We start from the raw sequence: 26,678 nt of genomic DNA on the forward strand, positions 1-26,678 counted from the left end.
AGCCTCCTCTAGGCCAGAGGAGCATGAGAAGAACAATCACTCAGCCAGCTAATCCTCTTGACACTCTGGAGTTCAATTTAGCTTCTAAACAATCTGTCACTGAAGTTCTCGACTGTTTTACAGATATTTAAAATGATAACAGACTATACAATGACTGGACTTCATCTCACAGAAACCAGAGTTTATACAACATGGGTGGGGGAGATAAGTCTGACTCTAAGGGCAGAATCCAGTGGGGTGCTGCCTCCCCTGCTGATGCTCTTCCGCCCAGCCAATTCTGTTGTGCATGTGCCACCCACTGCAAGTGTACACCAAGTCCCTATTCTTATTCCTTCCCATCCCACTCCACCCCACAACTACCAATTAGAGGAGGAAGAAGACACAGCCAAATCATCTTCCTAATGTAATGCTTAGTTTGGTCCTACTTGGGGTCCCAGGAGATCATGTCCTCTTCACTCATAGGACAAGTGGCAACAGCAATTTAGCACTTCTGGGGCAAACCAAAATGAGTAGAAATGCTAGTTTCTGGAGGAAAGTAAGTCGGTGGACCTGCCTCCTAGAAATATGTTTCCTCTAATTTCAAGGCTTCTCCTAAGAAGCACTAGAACTTCTTTGTGAAAGTGATGTGTCCCACTTGCCCAATGAAATTAGTGGGACCCACTGCATGTGAACGAGAATCAGCAAGGGCATAATTCTGCCCCAAGGAATGACTCATATCTTTAACTTAATTAATTTATCTCGTATCTTTTGGAGATCTAAGATACCATCTTCATAAGGCACCTTCACTTTGAATTTCAGCACATATGGACGGGTGTCGCAGTTTGTCCCGGCTCCTCACGAGTAACCACGAGGAGTCGGGCACGGGGCACAGAGCTCCTCAGTAGCTCTGTGTCCATTGGGGGTGGGGTGGGGAGCAGGGAATTTTATTTATTTATTTAAAAAACTCACCTTTTGCGCACAAGTGCTCCTGCACTCCGTTTCCTTTAAAAAACGAAAAATGGCAGCTGCGATGTCGTGCACCACGTGTAAAACAAGGCGATGATCTCGCAATCATAAAAGTGCGAGATCGTCACCCTACTACCCCCTCGTCTAGCTGAGGCCTAAGATAACTGACCAAATGGGGTTTAGCTAAGCTTCTGCATGCACCAGAGCAGTATGTGGTATTTAACCGTGTAAGTTAGCATACACACACACACACACACACACACACACTTACAGAGGTCCCTGCACTAAAGATCGAAATTGTGACAGTGAGGGAGAAGACAAAAAGGAAAGGAGGAAAAGGAGAGGCATGAAACACAAGGGATGAGTATATATGTATGCATAAATATGTGCTTTTTATAGGCTGCAATGTAGATGAGGACAGGGAGGACTAAGGAGTTAAGCCAAAGCCTGTTTTTGAAGAGGTTTTGAAAGAAGATAAATCGTTGACATCAAGAACAAACATTACAGCAGCAGACCCCTCTACAGAATCCCAACAAAGCAATACTGGGGGAGGGGAAAGTTGAACCCTTTCCCTCAGAATTCTCCTGTGTGTCCCACCAATGCGAGACATACGTTCCAGTGGGACATGGGAGAGGACTTTCTATATGGTGACTCTCCGGTTGCGGAATACCTTCCTATTGGAGGCCCGATTAGCGCAGACACTGGCTTAATTTCTGCACCATGGCTTTTTATTAAAGCTGTTGAAGGCTGAATTCTCCAAGGTTGCACATAGCTTTAATTGTTTTTAATTGTTCTTATTGCCTATAAACTTTTCTACTGGTTTTAGTTTGTCCACCATTTAATGCACTTTTAGCTGTGTGTATTTCTTGTTTTACATTGTTCTGAGATCCCAGTGATATAGGGCGGGATACAAATGTTTTAATAAAATAAATAAATAAATAAAAGTGGTGGTGGTTGGTTGGGCTTAGCCATTTTTTTCCTTGTTGGGCTCTGTGACCAGAACTAAACCCTGCTGGGAGCAAAACAATGAGGAAGGTGGTAGGGAGGTGAAGCTCCAAGTTTAGGAGGATCCTAAGGCCTCCTAGCTCCAATCCCCACGGTTTCACTAAGCACTCTCAGTACTTGTCAAATGGAATATCAGCAGAAAGGAGGATTGACAGGTGAAGATCACTTCCATCACTCTTCCTGCTCTGCTGGGCATCCGCTGGCAAGCATAGGATTTTGGGAGTGCTGCGACGCTGGAGAACTCTCTGGACCCCCAAAGGATTGTTCTGCCCCAGCCTTACACAAGCTAACTTATATTAGCCATATTCCTCATCAGACAAGAAGGGAAGCAATCTATTATTAAGGTATGATAAAATGAAATTGTCTATTGCCATTTTTAAGGCGCAGATAAAGAAAAAATGGAAATGTATTTGATTACACTTCATCAGGTCAAGTTTAAAAATGCATTTGTGACATTGGGATTCAATGATATGACAACTTCTATTTTAATGGAAGACAGCAGAGAATTCTTTCTAAAGACAGAAAGCATCTATTAAAAAAAATGAATACATAAAATATGAGCACTGTTTGTGGAACTAACATTTATTAATGACTTGTAGGAGCAGGTGGCTTGTCTCACTTTTTCAAGGTAAACAATTGTGGTTTACTACACAGAGCACTTTATGTTTCCTGACAAACCAAATGCCATTATTACATATTCAGTGAGTTTGTTCACATATGGGCACAAAGAGAAAAGGTTGAATGCATTTACATGGTTTAAATGTGTTGATTGGTTGTTTTAGAAGTAGTGTAGTCTTACTTTTATTGAACTGCATATCTTTTTCATGTAGTTTTAATACAGCTCATTTTGTAAAAGAAAGAAAGAAAAGAAAGTTATTTGAATAGTTTTAATACAGCTCCTTTTATAAAAGTGCTATTTGAATGTTACAGTAATCTCAGATAACACTGTTCTACTACATAATGGAAGACGACCAGAGCCTGAAAAGACTGAAGGCACAAGACACTGGAAGGCCCCGTTTCATTCATGGAAGTCTGGATACAACCCATATACCATTTTTAGTCTTCTGAATTGAAGTGTGGGGAAGAAAGGAATGGGAAGAAGACTTGAGATGAAAGATCAAGTAGCTGGTTTCCAGGACCAAGACATGCATATGAGGGTTCAAGGGTGCAAATTCATTATTTGGGGGGTGGGGGTGGTTAAAAGATTTGAAAGATAAATGGAACAAAACGCAAAAAAAGTGAATCAACACAAGGCTTCTCTCCATTAAAAAGGCATATATACCATTGTGAGTGTATGAGTGGAAATAAAGTGATGAGACATGGAATTATGGTATAAAATTGGGCCACATTTATTCAAATTATATCTGCAAAGGACTAACTGGGTGGGCAGCAAAACTCAGCCAGCAACTAGCTGGGTTGTTATTGGGTGAAAACATTCCAATCCTATCGAGTGGCGTCTGCCAATTGCTACTGACAGGACTGCCCCATTTGGGGAGAGGAGGCCTTCCCATGTCACCCCCTCCCGGGCCGTAAAACCCAGGTGGGTGAGGTGAGTGGGCCTCACAGGTAACCCTTATCCCCCCACTGGGGCTGTAAAACTCTCAGCAGGAGGCCTTCAGGGATTACCTGTTTCCATCACAGTGCTACGGAATGCACACCATCCCTGAATTCCCTCATCGTGCCTTCCCCCAGCCTAGTTAACTTGTGACCAAATTGACCTAACCATTAAATCAACCAACAGATTAACCTAAGACACTCCTGCCCCACTTACAGTGTGGAGTAGGCAAAAAGACTCCTAGTCAGCAAATTAAATAAGAGTCAAAAATTCCTACTCGGCCCCCAAAAGGATGACCAGAAAAGCTCACACTGCATCCAGGGATGGAGGGAGGGAGGGAGGGAGGGAGGGAGCCACAATCTGAAGAGGCTGAGGGAAGGGGTCAATGGGCAGTTACACCCCATGGCACCACTTTGCCACAACCCAACGCAAGACTTCTCTCCATTAAAAAGGCACATATACCACTTTAATAAAGCTGCATGTCTTTGCATAAGGGAAAGAAAATGGAGCACAAGTGGTGATAGATTATGGGTATGTCTACACCAGCTCACACTGGCTCTTCATGTAGTTTTCTGCAGACTGCACAAAATCTTATTGATCTGAATTCTAGCTGATATACTTCTATAATATCCTTCTTAATCTCCAAACATTTCTTACCTAATAATAATATTGCACTACACAAAATGGTTATGTGTTAAAACAAAACAAAACACAAACATGTATAGTCAAAACGATAAATAGCATCCACTGGTCTGATAATTTGCATACTAGATGATGTCCCCTTGTCCATGAGACCCATCCCATATATGATTCAAAGCGTCAAGCTGTGTTAAAGAAATGTTAGGAAGAAAGTTCTGCCATGTGGTTATGATTCAATAATGCCCCAAGTCACAGTAATGCCTGATCCTGAAACATGCCGCACCAACAATACTCAAGAGGAGAGTACTGACAATTTGTGACATTGTGCTAGCAGAGTAATGAGGTCACCCCAGTAGCTCACAGACACTGCAAGTAAATCACACCAACCACAAATGTCCAGAATTGGTCAATTAGACACTTAAAATTTACAAATATCCAATCTAATATGGCAGCGCAAATACTACGTATCCTAGTGTCGTGGCATTAATTAGTGCAGAATGCCGCAGCTCGGCTGTTGTCTGGAGCTGCCCCTTTCCAGCATGCAACTCCTTTGCTGAGGAAACTGCACTGGCTGCCTATTCACTACCAGGCCAGGTTTAAGGTTCTTGTACTAGTGTACAAAGCCCTAAACAAGTTGGGACCACAATATCTGAGACCACGATATCTCCCCTATCAACCTGCCTGGTCACTGAGGTCATCCGAGGGCATGCTCCTGGTGGCTCCAAATAGACCCATCCTCCGATTGGAGTCCACTAGGGGAGGAGCCTTCAGTGTGGTACCACCACCACCACCCCGGGAATTCCCTGCCTCTGAAGTTCAGGGTGCCAACTCTGTATTCCTTCCAGCACCTCCTAAAAATGTCGTTGTTCCAGGAAGCCTTCCCTTAATGACCAGCCGTGTTTTATTTTGCACTTTGTTGCTTTTAAAAATCTATTTTAATGTGTTTTTATTCTGTTTTATTCTTTTTTATCTGTTCACCACTCCGAAATTTTGAATGGGGAGCAGTATATAAATATTGTAAGTAAATAAACAAACTTTCAGCGCAAGTGGGAGATGATTCGCTCCTCGGCAGCTCAGTGTTATTAAACTGCGGTAAGCGTGGTTTGGCAAGGAATAGCTACACGGTTACAGCTACTATGATATCTTACATGCGGCCAGAAAGGCAGAGACAGTTGTTTCTCCTCCTTGAAAGTGAAAGTATCCCCTGTATATTTAACTCCTCAAAAACCTACACACAAAAACCCCTGGAAAAGAAGCAGCAGCAACTTGTCCTCAGTATGTTCTTTGACTTTAGAACAGCATTCTCTATAATAAAGCAATAATTACTAATACTAGTATTAGTAATACTAATACAAGTATTAGCAATAATACTAGTACTAATAATCACTTTCAAAACCATTTGTAAATTTGGTCTTTAATGAGCAGATCAAAGGAAATGCACTGCAGTGGGTATTCTGTTAGGGCTTTAATTAAAATTCTATCCCGTTACATTTTTTCCTTCTATTCAGGTTCTTGGATTATCAAATGCTTTGTCTGATGCAGAGCTGAGATTTAAAGCTCTAAGTACAGAGTAAACCATGAGCAGCAGAGTTCATTTTGCTGTCAAGAACGTAGGATTTCGTTTGACATAAGTGAAGTTGCTATTAGTTCCTGTGATAGTTAAGATCAATAAACTGCTGTCTTATTGAGCCTGCCATGCTCAAAGAAATTGCAGCATTTAGACGTGTTGTGATGCTCGACTCATCCTAGGTAGTGTTAGATTAAATCCTTGTTATAGACCTTTAAATGCAAACATTGTTCAACAAGAGGCTGAGTCTTTGGGTGGTAGATCTCTGAAAAAAATAAAGGAAAAAGTCTTTCCCTTCACAAAACCAATCAATAAACCTCAATATATTTTTTGTGCTCATAAAGCTTTAATTACCACTTTTAGGCTTTTCTTTTTGAACGACCGTTTAATGTCAGTTCAGAATATAGTTCCTTCCTTTTACAGACAATACAAAGCTTCCCCTAACGACTTCAAATAATTATTCAGCCTTAAAGGTCACTAAATGTATTATTTTAAGAATAATTCCACCTGTTCTGAACCCAAACTCCATGTAGCAAGCTAATTCAACTATTTAAGTCATCTAATGAGCCAGCAGGCTTAATTTGATGAGTTATTAAAAGTTCTTATTTTCTAGTACATCTTAAGCACAATCCTATGTGTGTCCAGACAGAAAAAAACCTTACAATTCCCAGAATTTTAAAAAGGGCTGACCCTAGGATAAATAGCACCCTGGGTGAGGAGTGCCTTTGGTGCCCAGCCCCCCATGGTCAGTTTTGTAGGGTCACCCAGAGGATTTATGGGGCCTGGTGCAGGTGTGATGTACATCAAGAACAACATTACTCAAAACATTAAACCCTCAACCACTGTGCTTCAGTTTACACAAGCCAAAGTTCAAAAAGCAACATTTTGAGCAGTGGTAGGTCACTATGCAACACAGCAGAACTATCACAGGTAACTTATATTACCTTTGGTAATCATTCTTTCTTTTAGAATATCCTTTATTTTTATCATTACATACACACACACACACGGTCCCAGCTGACCTCTAACAGCTTATTGCTTTATTTTATCTTTATTATTATTTATATAGTGCTCATTAGGGCTGTGCACAACCCCTTGCCTCACTTTGGAGCCTGTTTTGGAGGCTTCGAAGTGGCCCTGATTTGATTCAGGCCGCCTTGAGGCCTGCCCACCTCACTTTTCACGTCTCCCAAGACGGTTTGGCTTTTGTGCAGTTCCTGGGTGCTAATCATGCGATGGGCAACCCAGGAAAACTAGGGGAAAGGTCACTAGGAGTCCACTGGACTCCAATCTCACTCCTCCCCAAACACAGAACTATTGCTGTCGCTCTTCACATGTGTCCTCTTCCCTGAGAGCTGAGCTATGAGTTAAAGGTAATAGCACAGGAAGATTGCGGCGGCTCTCTATTTTTAATAGCTCTATGGTCACAAACTAAGGGAAATGGCCCGTTACGGCCGCCATGGCTTGTGTCCATAGAGCTATTAAAAAAAGAGAACCCCAATTATCTTACCTTTAAATTGTGACGTGGATCTCAGGGAAGAAGATGCATGATAATTTTTTTAAAAAAATCCTCAGAGGTTAAAATATTTAGAACACAGAACACAGTTTTGTTAAGAACCACTGCAACCTTTGGGGGATCAGCTCAAATTGAATATGAATAGGTTGAGCTAATGACTGGACATGTCGCCCAGTTTTCCTCAAACTAATTAGATCTTTAGGTAATTAATTAATTTCATTGCGGCATTTGTATACCGCTGCATATAGTAAAATCCCTCAGGGTTCATAATATTAAAATACATTTAGATAAAACATTAAAAACACAACATTAAAACAACTGCAGTACTCTTTTACTACACTTAGAATGTGTTATATATTTGGCAATGTAATTATTCTGGTGTTTGGCTTTGTTAATACTACTAAAAGAAGAGTAGGAAGAAGGCCTCTCAAACAGCTTGAGCCTAGTATGTTTGAGAAAAGACAACTTCCCACGTTGTTGTTGTAGATGTTGCTATTGTTGAAGATATTGTTATCATTATTATTAAGATTTAAATGCTGCTTAAAAAATAGTCATGAGCTTCCCTGCTGGTTCTAAGATTAAGTGTGGCACTGATTAGGACTTTCTCTATGGTGGCCTCCCTATGGATTCCCTTTTCTGTACAACTGTTAAAGATACTGGAGCCCTGTCCTCCTTTCCCTATGGTCACCCCAGTTATGTGGTTGGGGTCAGTCTATATTATCTCCAGGGATACCTCACTCAGTGCCTCTCATTGCAAAGAGATTGAGGATTTCTCCCAACTCTGTAACTCTGGAAGTTACTAGGCCTATTGAAAATAGATTTTAAATATAAGCAGGAAAACAGTGAATACCCCTTTTAACTTGTTAAACTAATGAAAACATGCCACACGAGAAGTCTTAAGATATGAATGGCTAAGGAGTGGTGTCCATACCTTGTTATTTTCCCATGCATTAAAGTTAAAGTAGTGTTGTGCTTTAAATCCTCCTCTACAGGTTGTTTCTTTGCTTGTGATAATTTCATATTTCTATCATTACACGTTGATTTTAGTCTTTTTATACTGTTTTACTGTATATAGCATTGGAAATTTTTAGATGGAAAGCAAACATTTACATTCTATAAATAAATGAAATTTATTCCTCACTTCTGTCTAAGTGGATCCCCAAACCAACACTCACTCTGTAGACAACGTCAACTTGAATGCACCCCAAATGATACCTTCGATGCAGAGGCCTTTCTAGGATGCATGTATATGGACCAAAGCTTCCTATATGGTTAAACTAATTTGGGGACCAAGATCACAGCATATATATCCAATATGTTACCAGAAATGGGGAAGGTCACCACTAATTTGTTGTCTTATTGGCTTCATCAATACTATAAATCAATTATTTCCACTCACTCTCCATTGGGTCAGCATTTATTTACCATGGGTGCTGTATATTTTTAATGAAACATGACACTAGTTATTACCAAATACACAAAAGAGAACCTCAAAGCTGAGTACTAAAACAGTTAATAACATTACCCATAACTAACATGGAATTTGTAATCTCTTCATATGAATTTGGTAAAGGATACTTACACTGTTGCCATACCAACAATATTTGTAATTGTTATTTACAAAAGAACATTATGCAGCAACAAAATGAACAAGGAAGTACCTTGATATAACTTTATGTTATTTTACAGCATTTGCTGAAAACAAAAATCAGTTAATTGTCTCTATCAGAAAACAAAACAAAACTTGTGTGTCAGGAGATTCCAAATGATTCATTTTAAGCTAAATCCAACTGCCTGACACATTTCCAAGCTAAAAGCAGGCATTGTGTCTTTAGGTGCCATAAATATGAACTCGTGTTATGGACTGATATGTAATGGCATTCTATAAACAGAAATGGAGGCTGTTTAAATGGAATTGTACTCTTACCATCATGATTAGGGTTTCCCAAAGTCCATGGCTCATCTGAGTCAAAATGAGTGTCTCCCCCAATTCCTGTCCCAGGAAAGTAAGCGTGAGCCAAAAATCCTCCCTCCCCATCAAAGGGAGAGCTGTCTCCATGAAAACCTGATGCAAAAATGATAGTAATATCCACGTCTCTCTTGCCATTCTCAAGTTCAATGTAAGGAACTTCCTCAAATGTCAGAGGGGTTACATTCTGCCACACATCAAAGGCACGGCGAATAGCTTTACGGGTTTCAGCATCTCCTACTTTTGGAGTGACGTTCTTTATGCTGTCAACAAACAAAGAAAAAACAGATCAATGACATTTTCCACTTCAATCTTAAAACTAATCATTCTGACATAGTTAATTCTCAATGGAAAATATTCTTAAGGGGGAAACATCCATTTTAATCATTCTTAGCACTTGTATAGGACTTTCAAACCATTTACAGTAAATGGATCAGTATTTTGCAATGCGGGTTTGCATCCTATGTTAGCCCTACTGAAATGAATGAGACAAGTGGGACAATGGGTCTACTTTGATGAGATGGGACTTAAATAAGTAGCATTCAATTCAATGGGTCTTCTTTAAGAAGGACTATTATTGAATATAACCCATAAACTGCAGATGCAGGTGCCCCAATCCAGATCAAGCCATAATGGGGCGGGGGTAGGGGAAGGGTTAAAGCCCACCTATCCCCATACTAAGGTTCCAATCTGGACCAGGCCCCTTGCACTTACATTAGAGTAAAAATGGGGGAAATGGTGTCGATGCTAGCTGCATTTTTAAAGTAATGTATGCTTTGGTACTGAGCCAATAGCCCAATTCAGGAGTTTACTGTGAATGTGAAGAGGGCTGCTTTACCATTAACATCCCCACCTGAGATCTTTGGGCACTAAACATTAAAGTTGGGCTTAGAATCCTACCTGCAACCAGAAACCCTGCACTATAGCTAAACATGGTTAGAAACCCCCATTCAGATCCTCACATTCAACATGCATACGTCTCTGATTGGGCTGGGGGTGGAGCTTGCATGCACCGCTCCACTGCCCTCTTCATGTGTTGACAGATGATGCCTGAACAGGGCTAATTTCAAGAGGAAAAGCACTTCCCAAGCTCCAAGACAGGAAATGAGTCCAATTACTGGGGGGGCAGGGGTTGTATGGTGAGAAAGCAGCAGGTTAAGCAAGAGTTCAGCACACCCCTCTTACCTGATTTTCCACTTGAAATAGCCCTCTCTATTTTACTGGTATTTGGTAGATCACTATAATATAAATATGGGCCTCTTTTGCCATCATGTACATTTTGACTGTAATTCTATAGATTTTTCCAAGATGATTTCTAATGGCCGACAGTTAATATCACTTCATATGTTTTCAGATCAAATTTGGGTAACTCATTCCTCTGATAAGCAATTTGAATGTGACACTTTTCGGGAGGTGAAAGCTTCGGAGCGTGGAACAGGGGTAGGCAGAAAGAAATCCAGGGGAAAAACATTTTTCTTCTCAAATTTTCCAAAAAAATGGCTGGGGAAAATGGGAAATGGGGGTGTTTCCAAATTTTTATGGTTCCCTACCTTTTTTATTCTTTATTTTTTTAATTCCAGGCCTTCTAGACACCATACAAAATTTATTTTACAACGAATTTGAAATCCATTTCAAACAGTAAGGACAACTCTACTAAGCTTCCTGTCTATAAAGTGAAAAAAAATGTGATGTGTCTCTCATTGCCATAGCAATTATAAAAAGACAGAGGGCTGGTAATCACTTTACTATGAGGTACTAGAGTAGCTGCATTGCCACTGCCTCTATGCCTCTGCCAGTGGGAAAACTCCACACTGATGTTATTCCCCATGCCAGTGTCAAACCTCAGAAAACATGGTATAAAATTGGCACAAAATGGGCTCCTCTTGTGCCATCTTTAAGGACTTAGATTACACACAATGGTACCCTGTATACAGCTCTCACACCACAGGAAGGACATAAGTGTCCAGAGGTGCACACAGAGAAGGCATCTGTGTTTTAAACTTTACATGGTCTATCTTTTTTTCTATATTCAAATTAATATTTGGGGAAGATACATTTTTTTCAAATGTGTAACAAGTAAATATGTAATCAATGCTTCAAACAAAATATTCTAAAAGAGATTTCCAAAGGAAAAATTCGAGAGTGAAACATCTTAGGTAACACTTAAATAATTTTCCTTCAAATGCGATGCTTTGTCACAGCAGAATATGTTTATGAATAAAGACTTGGATGATTCATCTTTGTAATGTTATAAAACATGCTTGATTATAGAGCATCACATATTTCATAAAGTAGATATAGAGCTCTTATATTTGTACTTTTTGTTTAAGCCTGCTATTACTTACCTAGCCATTCACAGTGGCTCCTGCAGCAGTCCTGTTATGGGAACATTTAAACTAGGCATGTATGAGAAATTTATTTCCATTTATTTTTTATCAGGATTTACCCAGTTTGCACCTTTTGGACTAAACTTGGATGCCATATATGGTCAGCTTGCAATGTGATTTGCGGGCAAAACCTCCCTCTCTCCAAATGTGTTCAACAGCATGCATACATTTGAAAAATGTGCCTGAAAAAATGCATACCTTTGAAAAATGCATACAAATACACTTTAATCAATGGAAGGAGAATGCATAGATTTCAAAGGTGCGTACATACGGGAAAATAATAATAATAATAATAATAATAATAATAATAATAATAATAATAAAATTTATTACCCGCCTCTCCCTCTGGATCGAGGCAGGGAACAACATAGAATGCAAAATACTATAAAATACATAAAACTGATTAAAATATATAAAAACTAATACATTATTAAAAAAAAACAGGCAGCCAGACATCTTAAAATTCGACTGGGTAGGCCTGATGGAAGAGATCAGTCTTTATTGCTTTTTTATATTCAGAAAGACTATTGAGTTGGCAGATCTCTCCCAGTAGGCCATTCCACACTCTGGAAGCGGCAGCAGAGAAGTTCCTCTGGGTAACAGTTGTTAATCTAGTTTTTGCTGGCTGAAGTAAATTCTTCCCAGAGGACCTGAGTATATGGGGCGAAGAAGGCAATCTGGTAAGAAGGTAACCTGGACCCAAACCATGTGGGGCTTTAAAGGTAACAACCAAGACTTTATACTTTGTCCAGAAACTAATTGGCAGGCAGTGTAATGATTTTAAAGCTGGTGTAATATGGTCACTCCTAGATGTGCCAGTGACCAACCTGGCTGATATATTTTGCACTAGTTGAAGTTTGCGGACTAGACAGAAAGGTAGCCCTATGTACAGTGCATTGTAGAAGTCTACCCTCAAAGTTACCAGCGCATGCACTACCATCTTTAGGTCTTCCAACTCTAGGAATGGGCACAGTAGCACAGCTGGCATATCAGCCGAAGCTGATAGGCACTCCTGGCCGTCGCATCTATCTGAGCTGTCATTTGGAGCGATGTATCCAGGCGCACCCCCAAGCTGTGAACGCAGTCTTTCAGGGGGAATGGAACCCCATCCAGAACTGGTTGACACACCTCCAAACCCAGGTAAGCACCTCTGTCTCATCTGAATTCACCTTCAGTTCGTTTTTCCTCATCCCGTTTGTTTTGCCTCAAATGCATGAAAATACAGACAGATTTTCTTGTGAAAAGAAAAAAGCAACGCTTGAAATCTGATACAGACGCAAGTTGGAGTAAGCTTCAAGATGGAATCTGAAGAACTTCGGCGAGATCAATTTTTGCTGATTCGCACATCCTTGGGATTAATAGACTTCATTATGATATCCCTCTGTATAATAACAAACTGGAAACTGATTCCCTTAGGAATGGACTGATGTGTAAATTCAGTGCTTTTTTCAGAAGCAAAATCAACTTGGAAGTTCTGAGTATGTCTCTGAGTGAAGAATACAAGCCTCATCCATAATCCAGCAAACAGTAGTTCAGAAATCTGGATTATCTGAAGTCTTTGGATGCCCTCCAAAGCTAGCTGCTGCTGCTGCTGCTGTGAGAGAAACAGCTGTTGCAGACCTAACTGACAGCCATAATAATGCCAAGGGTCAAGTGTAACAGCCTGCAAGCAAGTGTGTGTGCAGGTGTGCACTGTGTGCTAGCTGCTCTGTCCCTTTTCACTTCTCCTATGCAGCCAGAAGCAGCCCTGCATTCACTAGCAGCAACATTTCCATGTCATCTTCACCCTTTGCTGTTACCTTCCTCTGTGATTCACTTCATATTACTACCTTTAATTTCTAGCCAAGGATTTGACCCGAAACAGTCCTTTGTTGGGTCTTACAATGAAGTGGCCCTGGTTAGCAGAGCTATCACCAACTTTACTTCACTCTCCTTTCTCAACATCAAATGGGCCATTTAGACATTTCCAGAGACAATTCTACATGTGGCCACTGTGTGAACAGAGCGCTGGACTAAATGAAGCCTTGATATGATGCAGCACGGCTCTTCTTATGTTCCTATGCACTCCAGACTAAACATACTGCATGAAATGCATTTTAATCAGGAATACTTGGTTAAAGAAGGAAGGAATGAAGGAAGGAAGGGTGAGCTCTTAATTTAAAGCAGAGATGGTGAACCTCTTTCAGCCCAATGGCTGAATTCCATTTTAGAGAACCTCTTGGAGACCACATTCCAGTTGAACAGGGTCAAAAGCAAAAGAGATATGACCTGAAGACAAAACATACCAGCATATTTTAATTAAAGTAGTTTAGTTACTGCCAGTTTTTCGGCACCAAGTTAAGGCCTTTTTATTTTCCCAGGTGTTCCAGTTTTCCAGCTTTTGTTGTTTTAAACCTGTTAATGCATTTTAAATCTTTGCACTGCTCCTAGGTTCTATTGGGCTATTGTTTTTGTTTTACACTGCAGTTTTAAACTTTTATATTGTATTTTGTCATGTTGTATTTTATGGTTTTAATTGTTGCAAAACGACCGGAGAGCTTTGGCTATTGGGCAGTATAGAAATGTAATAAATACATACATAAATAAACCTTAGGCGAGACATTGAGTAGGGAAAGCATTGCACAAAGAATTGGTGTACGGAACCCTGGAGGGCCAAATTGAGACCTCAAGAGGTTTGCCCACCCCACCCCCCAGGCCTGGTATTCTGCACACGTGGTTTAAATGTGGCCACGGTATGTTTGCTTGTTTGTCTATTTCATCTTACTACAGAGAATCTGCCTCCAAACGTTTTGACATATACTAAAATGTTTAAAAGAGAATAGAAAAAAGAATCTGTCTCCAGCAGAAATCGAATGTTCAATGAAGAAAAGACTTGAACATTCACATAAAAAGAGGAGAAAAAGTGTGTATTTATGAGAGACTGACCCACCTTCAGCACAATCCCAAGCAGAAGTAAGCCACACTCAGTTCAATGGAAGTTATTTTGAGAATGGAATTACAACTTGAATAATTCACAACAAGTAAAATCACAATAGTGAGATTAGACTCATCAGTTAGCAAGTAGGGGTGTGCATGAACCCCCTGCTCCACCCCGCGGGCCGATCCAAAAATTTCGGGTTGGCCCGCTCCGCCCATACTCCGCTCCTCTTCGCCACGGAGCTCCGGCTCCAAATCGGAGCTCCGCAGTGGAGGGGAGTGGCGCCAGGTAAGGCTGGGAGAGGAGGGCGGGAGGTTTACAGGGCCCTGCCGCCATCGCCGCCCGTGCGGCGATGGCGGCAGAGCCCGGTAAGGGACCAAGGGGGAGGGGGGGCCTTACCTGCCTCCGTCGGCGTCTTCAATTGAGCCCACGGTTCAACCAGGAAGTACTCCGCTCCTCTTTGCAAGCGGCCCAGACTTCCTGGTTGAAGACGCTGACAGACCGCGGATGGAGGCAGGTAAGGGAGAGGAGGGCGGGGGGGGGGGTTACCGGGCCCTGCCACTGTCGCCGCATGGGCGACAGCGACAGCGGCAGGGCCCGGTAAACCCCACTTACCTTTCCGGCGGAGCTCCGGATCGAGGCGAAGGATCCGCCTTCACCTCGATCCTCTTCGCCACGCTCCGCCAGCCCCCCAATCCTCTTCGCCTCCGCCTTAAGGGCAGGCGAAGCCCCCCGCTCCACTTCTAATTCGCCGGTCCGATTAGAAGCGGAGCACATCCCTATTAGCAAGCCTTATTGATTTTAATAAAGTCAGAGACTTTACATACTGCTTTAGCATCAAGAGCTCACTATAAGTTACAGACCTGCTAGCTACGTAAATATTATCAGTTTGATAGGACAGCAGTAATAACTAAGATTAGTGTTCAGAAAGCAAAGCACTTGGACTGGGTGACCCTTCTTTTAGTATCAGATTCCTTGTCTTCAGACTAAAAGTTCCGTCCTTGAGCAGAGGACATTTTGTAACCACGAAAAAAAAAAGTGACGTTTTGATACATGAACTCTAATAGTAATAACGCAACAGCACAATTTTAAGCATATACACAATTCTGTGTGATAGATGAGTCTGCCTTGTTGATGACAGATGGTGGGAAGACTGAATGGGAGAAATACATAGTTTTGTGCCATTTTCAATGAACAGGTAAATTGTTAAGTAGTCCCTTTCTGTCAATTCTGCCTTTCTGTCTGAAATGCAGTTGTTCCTGGACATCCACAGCCATCTATCTAACCTGTCAAAAAAATAAAATAAAATAGCAGTTTGTGACAACAAGCACTATTTTCAATTTGGTAACTGCTTTGAGCGCCTGAACTTTTTACAGTCGTTCCTACGCCATTGGGAAGACAATAAGATTTCCTTCATGGCAGAAACCTTTCACTGTTATACAATTTGTACAGACAACCAAATAAGATGCCAGAAAGCTATTCATTCTCCTTAAGAGTATAAAGTTTTCCACTTCTTTCTTCCTGCCCTATCATCTATCTCCAAAAACCCACATGCATCTTCCAATAATTTTGACTATTTATTTATTTTAAGAAAAGAAAAAAAAAAGGTATATTCTCAGCAGGCTAGTACAACACCATTTCAATCCAGTAGATACAGTCAACATTTTACTTCTATAATTTCATTTAAAAAGGGGAGGGTTTTAAAAATAGTTTACCCAAAGTGTCTGTTTTAATAAATATTCACATTAACTTAATATGAATGCAAATTCCCCTGGGATCTACCTTGTCTTTTGCTAGTTCACTACCTTTTCAGGCATGGCTGCTCCTATACTCCAAAAATATGCATTATAGAAAGAACAACTTTACTGCACACAAACACACCATGGCAAAATGCACCTGATCATTCTGCAATCTACAGATGTGTAAGACTGACAGACTCAGAAGGATTTTGAGTAAGGAATTTTATAACATGTGAAGTAGCCCTAAGTTATCACAGCCTAAGGCCCCTAGATACATCTTGCAATGTGTCTAATCCAGTTACCCTAATCCAATTATGTCTGCATGACTCCCTCTATGCTCCATCTTAATTTAGGGGTAACCTCCCACCAGACCCACACTTACTTTCTCTTCTTCTCCTGATGAGGAGTGTTGGAGAACTCAAAAGCTTGCTCATGACTTTGGAACATCTTCAGGCTCATCTACACCAAGCAGGATATTCCACTATGAAAGTGGTACGAAAACAGTATATAAAAGGCAGGAGCCACACCACTGCTTTATAGCGGTATTGAAGTGCACTGGGGTCTATGACACATCTACACCAAGCAGGATATAACACCATTAACATGGTATTAAAGCTGTATATGCTATGTGTCAATGGGCCCCAACAGTTGTCTGTGCACTTTAATACCGCTATAAAGCAGTAGTGTGGCTCCTGCCTTTTATATACCGCTTCCATGCCGCTTTCATAGTGGAATATCCTGCTTGATTTGATGAGCCCTTGGTTGATCCAAAGAAAGGTATTACAATACTGTGACTTTGGGATTGTTTTCACAACCCATCTGAAGACATGTGAAAGACCGATTGCCTATAATATTGTACCTGCAATTTGGGAGATTATGCCTGTCACACTGGTACCTTAATTATTCTATTCTGCAGGGGACCAGTATGGATAGACTGAGAATGGGCGCAATGTGGACTATGGATTAAACATCCACCCTACCAGTGCAATGCAGAAATACCCCAAGTGTGGGGCAGGGGGAGAACCCAACTAAACATCACTGAATGTAACTAAGAATTCAGTCCTGTAGCACTTTAGAAGCCAGGTGCTTAGACTAAGTTCTGAAATGAAAGACAAATCATTCCTCAGCAACTGAAGCAAACAGTTCTCAAGAGGAAGAGGGAAGTAGGCTACATAAATTTGATACATGCCCAGGTGAACCTGCTGTCTTTATAATTCCTTGGAGAAGCAGCCCTTATCACTGACAATAGAAGGGATTAGGCATACACTCATTTTTGCACTGCACTGACTGGACACTATGCTTCCTTCATGGTCCAATCAAGAAACACACCGGGAAATCAAAAACATCACAAAGCAGCTTTTAAACTGACATGTAGGGAAAAGCCAGCAGGAACTAAGAAGCATCTGGTTCTGGATAACTCAGCCATTAAAGGGCAAGATCTGAATTGCCCTCAAACTGAATACGGAATAGAAATTAATAACAAGCACACAGAGACAAAGGAGAGTCAATCAAACAGTCAATGGTATTGTAGCAAAAATGCAATGAAAAAAAAAGACAACTAAAATAGAAAACATTTGTATGCTGAAGCTTAGGTAAATGAGTTAGAGTTTGAAAAGAACTTTGGGCAGAATCCAATGGGGCACTTCTGCCCCTGCCAAGTTTCTTCCACCCCGCCAATTCCATTGTATAAGTGCCCAACACCACTTGCACAATGACAACTTAGGGGGTCCAGGGAAACCCAAAATGAGCAGAAATCATTTCTGGAAGGAGGCAAGCTAGTAGAGCTCAGATAAGGGAGGTCCGCTGATGTACCGCCTGCCAGAAACGAGCATTTCTACTCATTTAGTGCCCCTAGGAAGCACTAAATCTCCCTTGCATAAGGGTGGGTCCCACTTCTGCAATGGAATTGTTGGGACTATCGCTTGTGGAAGGGATAATAAGGTTCAACATAAATAATAATAATAATAATAATAATAATAATAATAATAATAATTGTTCAATATAGGTAATATTATTTAATTATTATTATTATTATTATTATTATTATTATTATTATTATTATTATTATTTCATTTCTATATCGCCCCGTGGCCAAAGCTCTCTGGGCAGTTTACAACAATTCATAAAAATACTACAGCATTACAAAATACAACATAATAAAATCAATCTAAAAAACTTTAACACAGAGAAATTAAAACAATGTAAATAGCTAAACACAATTTAGGTAAACATATGTGTGTGTATGCGTTTGTGCATGCCACCCATTTGAGGAATTTCCCCTTCCCTTCCCTACATCATCATCATCAATATAAGAAAGCATAGTGTCATGCAAAATGGGTAGGGTGGATGAATCCTAACGTCACTTCTATAATGATGAGATCTGAACTAGCTCTGACTATCTAGAACAGAGTACTTTAATTTGTGATACAATCAATATCTGTACAGTGGTACAGGCAAATAGAATTCCATGGAAAGGATCATTAGCAAAGGCATTAGAAATAAAACAGCCAGAATTATTGCTTTGGATCCTGAAATAAGTTAGCTTAAGGGAGCTCACAGAGAAAAGTTCCCCATCCCTGTGTCCCTCTTGCAGCCATCTGTGGCCCCCAGAAGACTATCTGGAGGACTAGGAGACCTTTCCTGAACGTGGGTTGGGTGTGAGGGAAGAGTAATCAAAATGGGGTAGACTGCCCGTTTGGGTAATCTCCTTCCATCCGCTTCCCACAGTATTCAGAAAGACCCCACAGACTTCCAGATATACTTTTGGGGAGCCCACAGACTTCCAGAGATAATTTTGTGGCCCCACAGACTTCCAGAGATACTTTTTAAAAAATAACTCCACATTTTAGTAACGGAAATGTAAGTTTGGGAATTTGTGAGCATTTTGGAGAACTTGTGTTACTGTTTGCTTTCAGGGTTGCAACAGGGCATTGTTGAATGATTTGTGAACGGAAATGAAATTCTCATACATCCCTAATTGAGGGTACATCTATTAAGATCTGCAGGAGAGGTGTTTTTGAGGGCACAATTTTCTGCAGAGGTCTATTTGTTGAGCACGCACGTAAAAGGACTTTCCCCTCGGTTGCCCCAAAACGTCAAAATGTGCTCCCTCAGGGACTAAAAAGTCCCCCGCTGTCTTGGCCTTTAGAGAGTGGAAAGCCCTTTCAATCTGGCCTTTCAAAAAAATGTAGTTTTAATGTTTTAAATCTTTAAAGTTCTTTTATTGTTTTAAATTTTTTATTGTTCTAAATGATTGACATTGCCATGATGGCTTTTTTTGTAGATAAAGCAGTATATAAATGTCAATAATAAATAAGTAACAAATATTACAGCAGCTTAAGATTTGAAAGAGAGGCCCTTCTCATCTACCCACCAGTGAGAGAAATTAGGTGTGAGTCCACAGGGGAGAGGGCCTTCCAGCAGCTGTCCCACACCTGTGGAACAAACTCCCATTGGTGGTCCACCATGCACCATCTTTGCAGGCTTTCAAGAAGGCCTTAAAATGTTTCATTTTACCATGGCCTTCTCATAAATGAGTACTGCTATTGCTGCTATTGTGATTTTATTGTTAGTTTTTATTGTTAGCTTTTATTGTTTTTAATTGATACTTTACTGCGTATGTTTTTATTGTTGTTAATGTTTACACTTTTTCTATATATTGTTGTAAGCTGTGTTGGGAGGGCTTCTGCCCTGAAAAGTGGCCAAGAAATGTTTTAAATAATAATAATAAAAAAATCCTCAGACATACGAATTCAATGGGAATTCATTGGGATGTTCTCCCATGTAAATTGCTAGCCACAGCAGCCAAACTATAGCTCCATGTTCAGATGCACTATGCTTCTGAATACCAGGTGGTAGGGGCATACAATGGGAGAAGGTGATTGCCTGCATGTTCTGTTCATGGGTTTCTTGGGAGCATCTGTCTGGCCACTGGGAAATGGTGGCTAAATGAAACCTTGTTCTGATCCAGCAGGGCTCTTATATTCTTTATAGTCCATATCTTATGAGACAAGCCTGCCTCACACTTTGAGAATCGCTTCTGAACTCTCAACATCATTCTTTGAATTATTGATCCACACCCATTAAGAAAGCAATTTTGTACTAAGTAAACTCAAGATACTGGAGCAATTTTACTAGTTGGAATACAAGATGTAGAAAATGAATAACTACACACATTAGACAACAGAATGAAGTGAGTAGAAAGATGCTCCATGAGTCTGTATCATTAATCACATTAATTCATTATCTGGCAAAAAGGTGTAGATAGTGAGTTTTTCCAAATTTGCTGATGATACGAAATAATTCACGACGCAGACATCTAAAGCACGGCGGCAAGTTCTGTACCATAGCACTTTATCTCAAAGCAAGGCGACTGGCAATAAAATGGAAGATGGAATCCAATGTTAATAAGTGCACACTGGGAACAAATCCTAACTTGGTTTTAAATCATTCAAAGATTATAAATCATCAAAATAATTGAGGATAAGAGTCTCTGAAACTAAAGACAGTGGGGGGGAACGCTAAGATGGAGAAAGAGAAAAGCTTATTAAAGATTAGTCTGACTTTTTCTGGAAGTTTGGAATGATCATTAAAATCAAGGTAAATCATAATGCTCTCCATTTGTTTAAGTGGCGTACCTTAAATGAACATTGTGAGGTAAAATAACATAAAATAATGAGAAGAAGCACTTGGAATATTTGAAATGTGATATATCTATATAAATAAAAATGAAAAAGACCGTTCGTTACTGTCGTTATATCTCCGAAAGTTCTTCACCGATTGCTTTGAAATTTTGACACAGCGTTGCGTTTGAATACGTGAGCGTTGTTATGTAACTATGTTCTCTATGGGGTCAAAGGTTTGTCTTAAAATCGAAGAAATAGGCCTCCTCAAAACCAGTCCTGCTGATCATTGTGACATCACCAACCAGTAGGCCAATCCGCTGCCTCTGCCTCCTCTCCTATTTGCATGTACTCTCGCAATTGGCTGAGTGAATATAGATGTCACACCTGTGACAGTTACACGTTCTGAAGAAAGGTAACTGCCAGGAGTTTCCAGTAACCTCCTCACCGTAAAAACATGCTTTTATATCTCCGAAAGTTCTTCACCGATTGCTTTGAAATTTTGACACAGCGTTGCGTTTGAATACGCGAGCGTTGTTATGTAACTATGTTCTCTATGGGGTCAAAGGTTTGTCTTAAAATCGAAGAAATAGGCCTCCTCAAAACCAGTCCTGCTGATCATTGTGACATCACCAACCAGTAGGCCAATCCACTGCCTCTGCCTCCTCTCCTATTTGCATGTTCTCTCCTATTTGCTCTTATAGGTCATTGTGACATCGCCAACCAGTAGGCCAATCCACTGCCTCTGCCTCCTCTCCTATTTGCATGTTCTCTCACAATTGGCTGAGTGAATATAGATGTCACACCTGTGACAGTTACACGTTCTGAAGAAAGGTAACTGCCAGGAGTTTCCACTAACCTCATCACCGTAAAAACATCCTTTTTAAAAAACCAAACAGTAGGCCAATCCACTGCCTCTGCCTCCTCTCCTATTTGCATGTTCTCTCACAATTGGCTGAGTGAATATAGATGTCACACCTGTGACAGTTACACGTTCTGAAGAAAGGTAACTGCCAGGAGTTTCCACTAACCTCCTCACCGTAAAAACATCCTTTTTAAAAAACCAAACAAAATGCTTTACTTCATCCAAATAATGCCACAACAACGCGTGGCAGGGTACAGCTAGTAGATAATAGATAGATAGATATGGTTAAGTATTATTTATTACTAACAAATTTGGTTATCAAATGCAAATAGACATTTCTCAAACAAAAATATACTGTTTCTTAACTATATTGTGACCAAATTTAAACATTCCAGTCAAGGTTTTAACCGGAGTCATGTTTCTTTCTCTGAAAGTAAGGTTAATAATGCACTAGCTTAAAATGTAAAACCAAAGTTAACATGACAACAAAAATATCCTAAAAATGAGCTAGAGAATGAATAGGATTGCATTATTTAGATTCCCTAATTAGGGATTACTCTGTGAAATTAGGACACAGCAGAATCCAAATAAAGGGAAATAATTCCTACACTACAAAGTAATTGATCTATGGAACCTACTGTCCTGCGAAGCTGCTAGTGCCAATATTATAACTGGGTTCAAAAGAGGACTAGACAAATTAATAAGATCAATCAAGGGTAATGAGTGAAGAAGCTCAAAGGATTAGCAATTATGCTTGTAAAGGATTAGGCATCTAAATATCTAGATGGCGTTACTGGCATAGTGCTCAGTCATCACCTGTTGGATCTTGGCTGAAACCTGCCTTTGTCACACCAGCCTTATAAATTGATGGTAACAACAAGCTTTAACTAAAACTGATGATACCCTAACAGGTTAGGTTTGATCTAAGGCTAACTAGGTGAAGCCACCTATTTTGACTGTACCTGCTTCTAATCCAGTCAAATGCTATGCATCCTCAGCGGCTCTTTGCGTCCTTCAACTCTCTTCTGAAGCCTAATCCACCATCTCTTCCCGCCTCTCTGTCTGCTAATGACTTTGCCTCTTTTTTCAATGCTAAAATCCAAACTATTCGCTCTGATCTGGCCAGCTCTGCTCCTCTTCCAGTTCCTGTTCCTCATCTGTCATTTCCTCCTGCAAATTTCTCTGCGTTTCCTTCGGTCTCAGTTGATGAACTGTCTACATTACTGCGCTCTTCGAAGCCTTCCACTTGTTCTCATGATCCTATTCCTTCTCGAGTCTTTATTAATCTTATTCCCACTATCCTCCCTTCCTTGCTTCATATTATTAATTTTTCTCTGTCCTCTGGTTCATTTCCTTCTGCTTTTAAACATGCTACAGTCTCTCCTATTCTCAAGAAACTTACTCTTGATAGGCTATCTCTGTCTAACTACCGACCTGTCTCTTTGTTGCCTTTTGTTTCAAAGATCCTGGAGCGTGTGGTCTACTCTCGTTGTCTTGATTTTCTTTCTAGTAACTCTGCTCTGGATCCTTTTCAATCTGGATTCCGTCCTTTGCATTCCAATGAAACAGCTCTTACTAAGATCACCAATGATCTTCTTACTGCCAAGTCTAAGGGCCATTATTCCGTTCTTATTCTCCTTGATCTAACCGCAGCCTTTGACACGGTTGATCATGATCTTCTCTTAGATTCTCTTCATGATCTTGGACTTTGTGGCTCTGTCTATAACTGGTTTGCCTCCTATCTAGCGGGTCGCTCTTTCAGCATGTTGGCTAACGGCAGCTCGTCTTCCTCTTTTCCCCTTTCAGTAGGGGTTCCGCAAGGCTCGGTGCTTGGCCCGTTGTTGTTTTATTTATACATGTTGCCCTTGGGTGATCTCATTCAATCTCATGGCCTCCAATATCACCTGTATGCCGATGATACTCAATTATATCTTTCATCTCCGGAACTTTCTCCAGATGTTCACGATTGTATCTCGGTATGTCTTTCAGATATCTCAGCTTGGCTGCTTCATCATCGTTTGAAACTTAATATGGCAAAGACTGAATTGCTTGTTTTTCCTCCTAAACCTTCTCCTCATCTCTCATTCTCTCTTACTGTCATTGATGTCATGCTTACTCCGGTCAAGGAAGCTCGTAGCCTTGGCTTTATATTTGACTCCTCGCTCTCCTTTATTCCTCATATCGAGGCAGTAGCTAAATCCTGTCGTTTTTTCCTGTATAATATTGCCAGGATTCGATCATTTTTGTCTGTCTCTTCTGCCAAGACGCTTGTTCATGCACTGGTTATTTCTCGGTTGGACTACTGCAACCTTCTTCTCTCTGGCCTTCCTTCTTCTCACATCAGTCCGTTGGTTTCTGTTCACCACTCTGCCGCAAAGATCATCTTCTTGGCTCGCCGCTTTGACCATGTTACTCCACTTCTGAAATCTCTTCATTGGCTTCCAATTCACTTCAGAATCCAATATAAACTTCTCCTGTTGACCTTCAAAGCTTTTCACGGTCTAGCTCCTTCCTATCTCTCCTCTCTCATCTCACACTATTGCCCCGCTCGTGCTCTTCGCTCCTCTAATGCCATGTTTCTCGCCTGCCCAAGGGTCTCTACTTCCCTTGCTCGGCTTCGTCCATTTTCTTCTGCTGCCCCTTACGCCTGGAACGCTCTTCCAGAACATTTGAGAACTACAAGTTCAATCGCAGCTTTTAAAGCTCAGCTAAAAACTTTTCTTTTTCCTAAAGCTTTTAAAACTTGATGTTGTTCGGACTTTATACTGTTAGTTTTACCCTACCCTGTGCCTGTTTACCCTACCCTGTGCCTGTTTGCATTCTCTTCCCCTCCTTATTGTTCTACTATGATTTTATTACATTGTAAGCCTATGCGGCAGAGTCTTGCTATTTACTGTTTTACTCTGTACAGCACCATGTACATTGATGGTGCTATATAAAATCATCATCATCATCATCATCATCATCATCATCCACTGCATCTCGGTAAAAGCCATTGGTCTCCTGGGGACTAAGTGTCTACACTGGCTCTTTACCTTGCTCCACCCCACTCAATGGTGACTGGACGTTTTATTTATTTATTTATTTATTTATTTATTAGCTGCCTCACGGGGCAGAAGCCCTCACAAGGCTGCTTACAACAATAAAATACATTAAAAACAGTTAAAATATTAAAAGCAATAACAATATAAACACCCTGAGTTCTTTTCTACTTAATTTTTGTGAACCGCCTAGACAGCTTCGGCTATTGGGCAGTATAAAAATGCAATAAATAAAATTTATTTATTTTATTTGAGACAGTGACTGTTCTGAACCAGTGCCTGGGCACGGTAATGGACTGGATGAGGGCTAACAAACTGAGACTCAATCCAGACAAGACGGAGGTACTGTTAGCGGGTGGTTCATCTGTCCGGCGAGGTGATGTTTGCCCTGTCCTGGACGGGGTTGCACTCTCCCTAAAGGATAGGGTCCGTAGTTTGGGGGTGCTCTTGGATCCAGAACTGTCACTTGAGGCACAGGTGAACTCAGTGGCAAAGCACCTTTTATCAGCTTAGGTTGATATACCAACTACGCCCTTACCTGGACAGAGATAGCCTAGCTACAGTTATCCATGCTCTGATAACCTCTCGTTTGGATTAATTCAATGCATTATACGTGGGGCTGCCTTTGAAAACAGTCCGGAAGCTTCAGCTGGTTCAAAACAGGGCAGCCTGTTTACTAACAGGGACTGGCCGGCGAGATCACATTACGCCAGTCCTTTTACAACTTCATTGGCTGCCAGTCCAGGTCCGGGCCCAATTCAAAGCGCTGGTATTATTTAAAGCCCTAAACGGTTTGGGGCCAGGTTATTTTTAAGGAACGCCTCCTCCCATATGTACCTGCCCGGACCTTAAGATCATCTACAGGGGCCCTTCTCCGTGAGCCCCTGCCAAAGGAAGTGAGGCAGGTGGCTACTAGGAGGAGGGCTTTCTCCACTGTGGCACCCTGGTTGTGGAATGAGCTCCCCAGAGAGGTCCGCCTGGCGCCTACACTGTACTGCTTTCGTCGCCGTCATACAGACTACCTACCTTTTTATTCTCTCAGTATTTTAACACTTAATTTTAACTTAAATTTAAATTTTACTGTTTTAACTCTGTATTTTAATTTTATATCAATTTTGCTGCATGGTTTTTATCCTGGTTGTGTTTTTTATACTGTATTTTGTATTTGTTTTATTATGGTTTTAATTTTTGTGAACCGCCCAGAGAGCTTCAGCTATTGGGCGGTATAAAAATGTAATAAATAAATAAATAAATAAATAAATAACAGTACTCCACATAAGAAGGCCATGGTAAAATAAAATGTTTTCAAGGCCTTCTTAAAAGCATGTGAGGATGGTGCATGGTGGACCTCCGATGGGAGTTTGTTCCAGAGGTTTGGGGCCACTGCAGAGAAGGCCCTCTGTGGCTGTTTAAATTCTCCTTCCTATTAACAGGCTCTGTACATTCAACAAAGTACTTCCCTTACCTACTTGCATTTTTTTTAAAAAAGGCCTGATGATGTAGAGATCCTTCTTGAGGGGCCCTGGGTCTGCAGGGGACAGGCGCCACTTCTAGTGTGCAATTGTGGCAAAACAAGGAGTTGGAGGCACTGCTATTTGGAAAGAAGAAATATTCACCATCTCAGGACCACAGAACAGTATGAAGGCACCTAATGGGCAGCTCTTCATGTACAGACTTCCTCTGGGCCCGGGGAAGCCCAATGCTTGCTTGTGCAAGAGAGTAAGTCATGCACTACACACACACGCTCATTTTGGAGTGAGGCTTTTCTGTCCTTGTTACTACAGCTATCAATTTCGAATTAATCTAATGCACCTTTCTCCCATTTTGCTGTTCTGGATACTAAATTGTATAGATTTTATCTGGTTCAGCAGCAAATTGCCCAGAGAAACCTCTATGAGGTACCTTCATTAA

The 26,678-nt window shown here is 40.8% G+C and overlaps 1 protein-coding gene across 1 annotated transcript in view; it reads right to left on the reverse strand.

The window, feature by feature from the left end:
- MMP16 (matrix metallopeptidase 16) overlaps nt 1-26,678 on the reverse strand; it is a 205,171-nt gene that overhangs the window by 72,788 nt on the left and 105,705 nt on the right. The window contains exon 4 of the mRNA XM_063130914.1: nt 9,155-9,459. Within this exon, the coding sequence (XP_062986984.1) occupies nt 9,155-9,459 (305 nt within the window). The remainder of the gene's footprint in view (nt 1-9,154; nt 9,460-26,678) is intronic.

Source organism: Elgaria multicarinata, chromosome 7, assembly GCF_023053635.1.
Source record: "Elgaria multicarinata webbii isolate HBS135686 ecotype San Diego chromosome 7, rElgMul1.1.pri, whole genome shotgun sequence".
Lineage (NCBI taxonomy): Eukaryota > Metazoa > Chordata > Lepidosauria > Squamata > Anguidae > Elgaria > Elgaria multicarinata.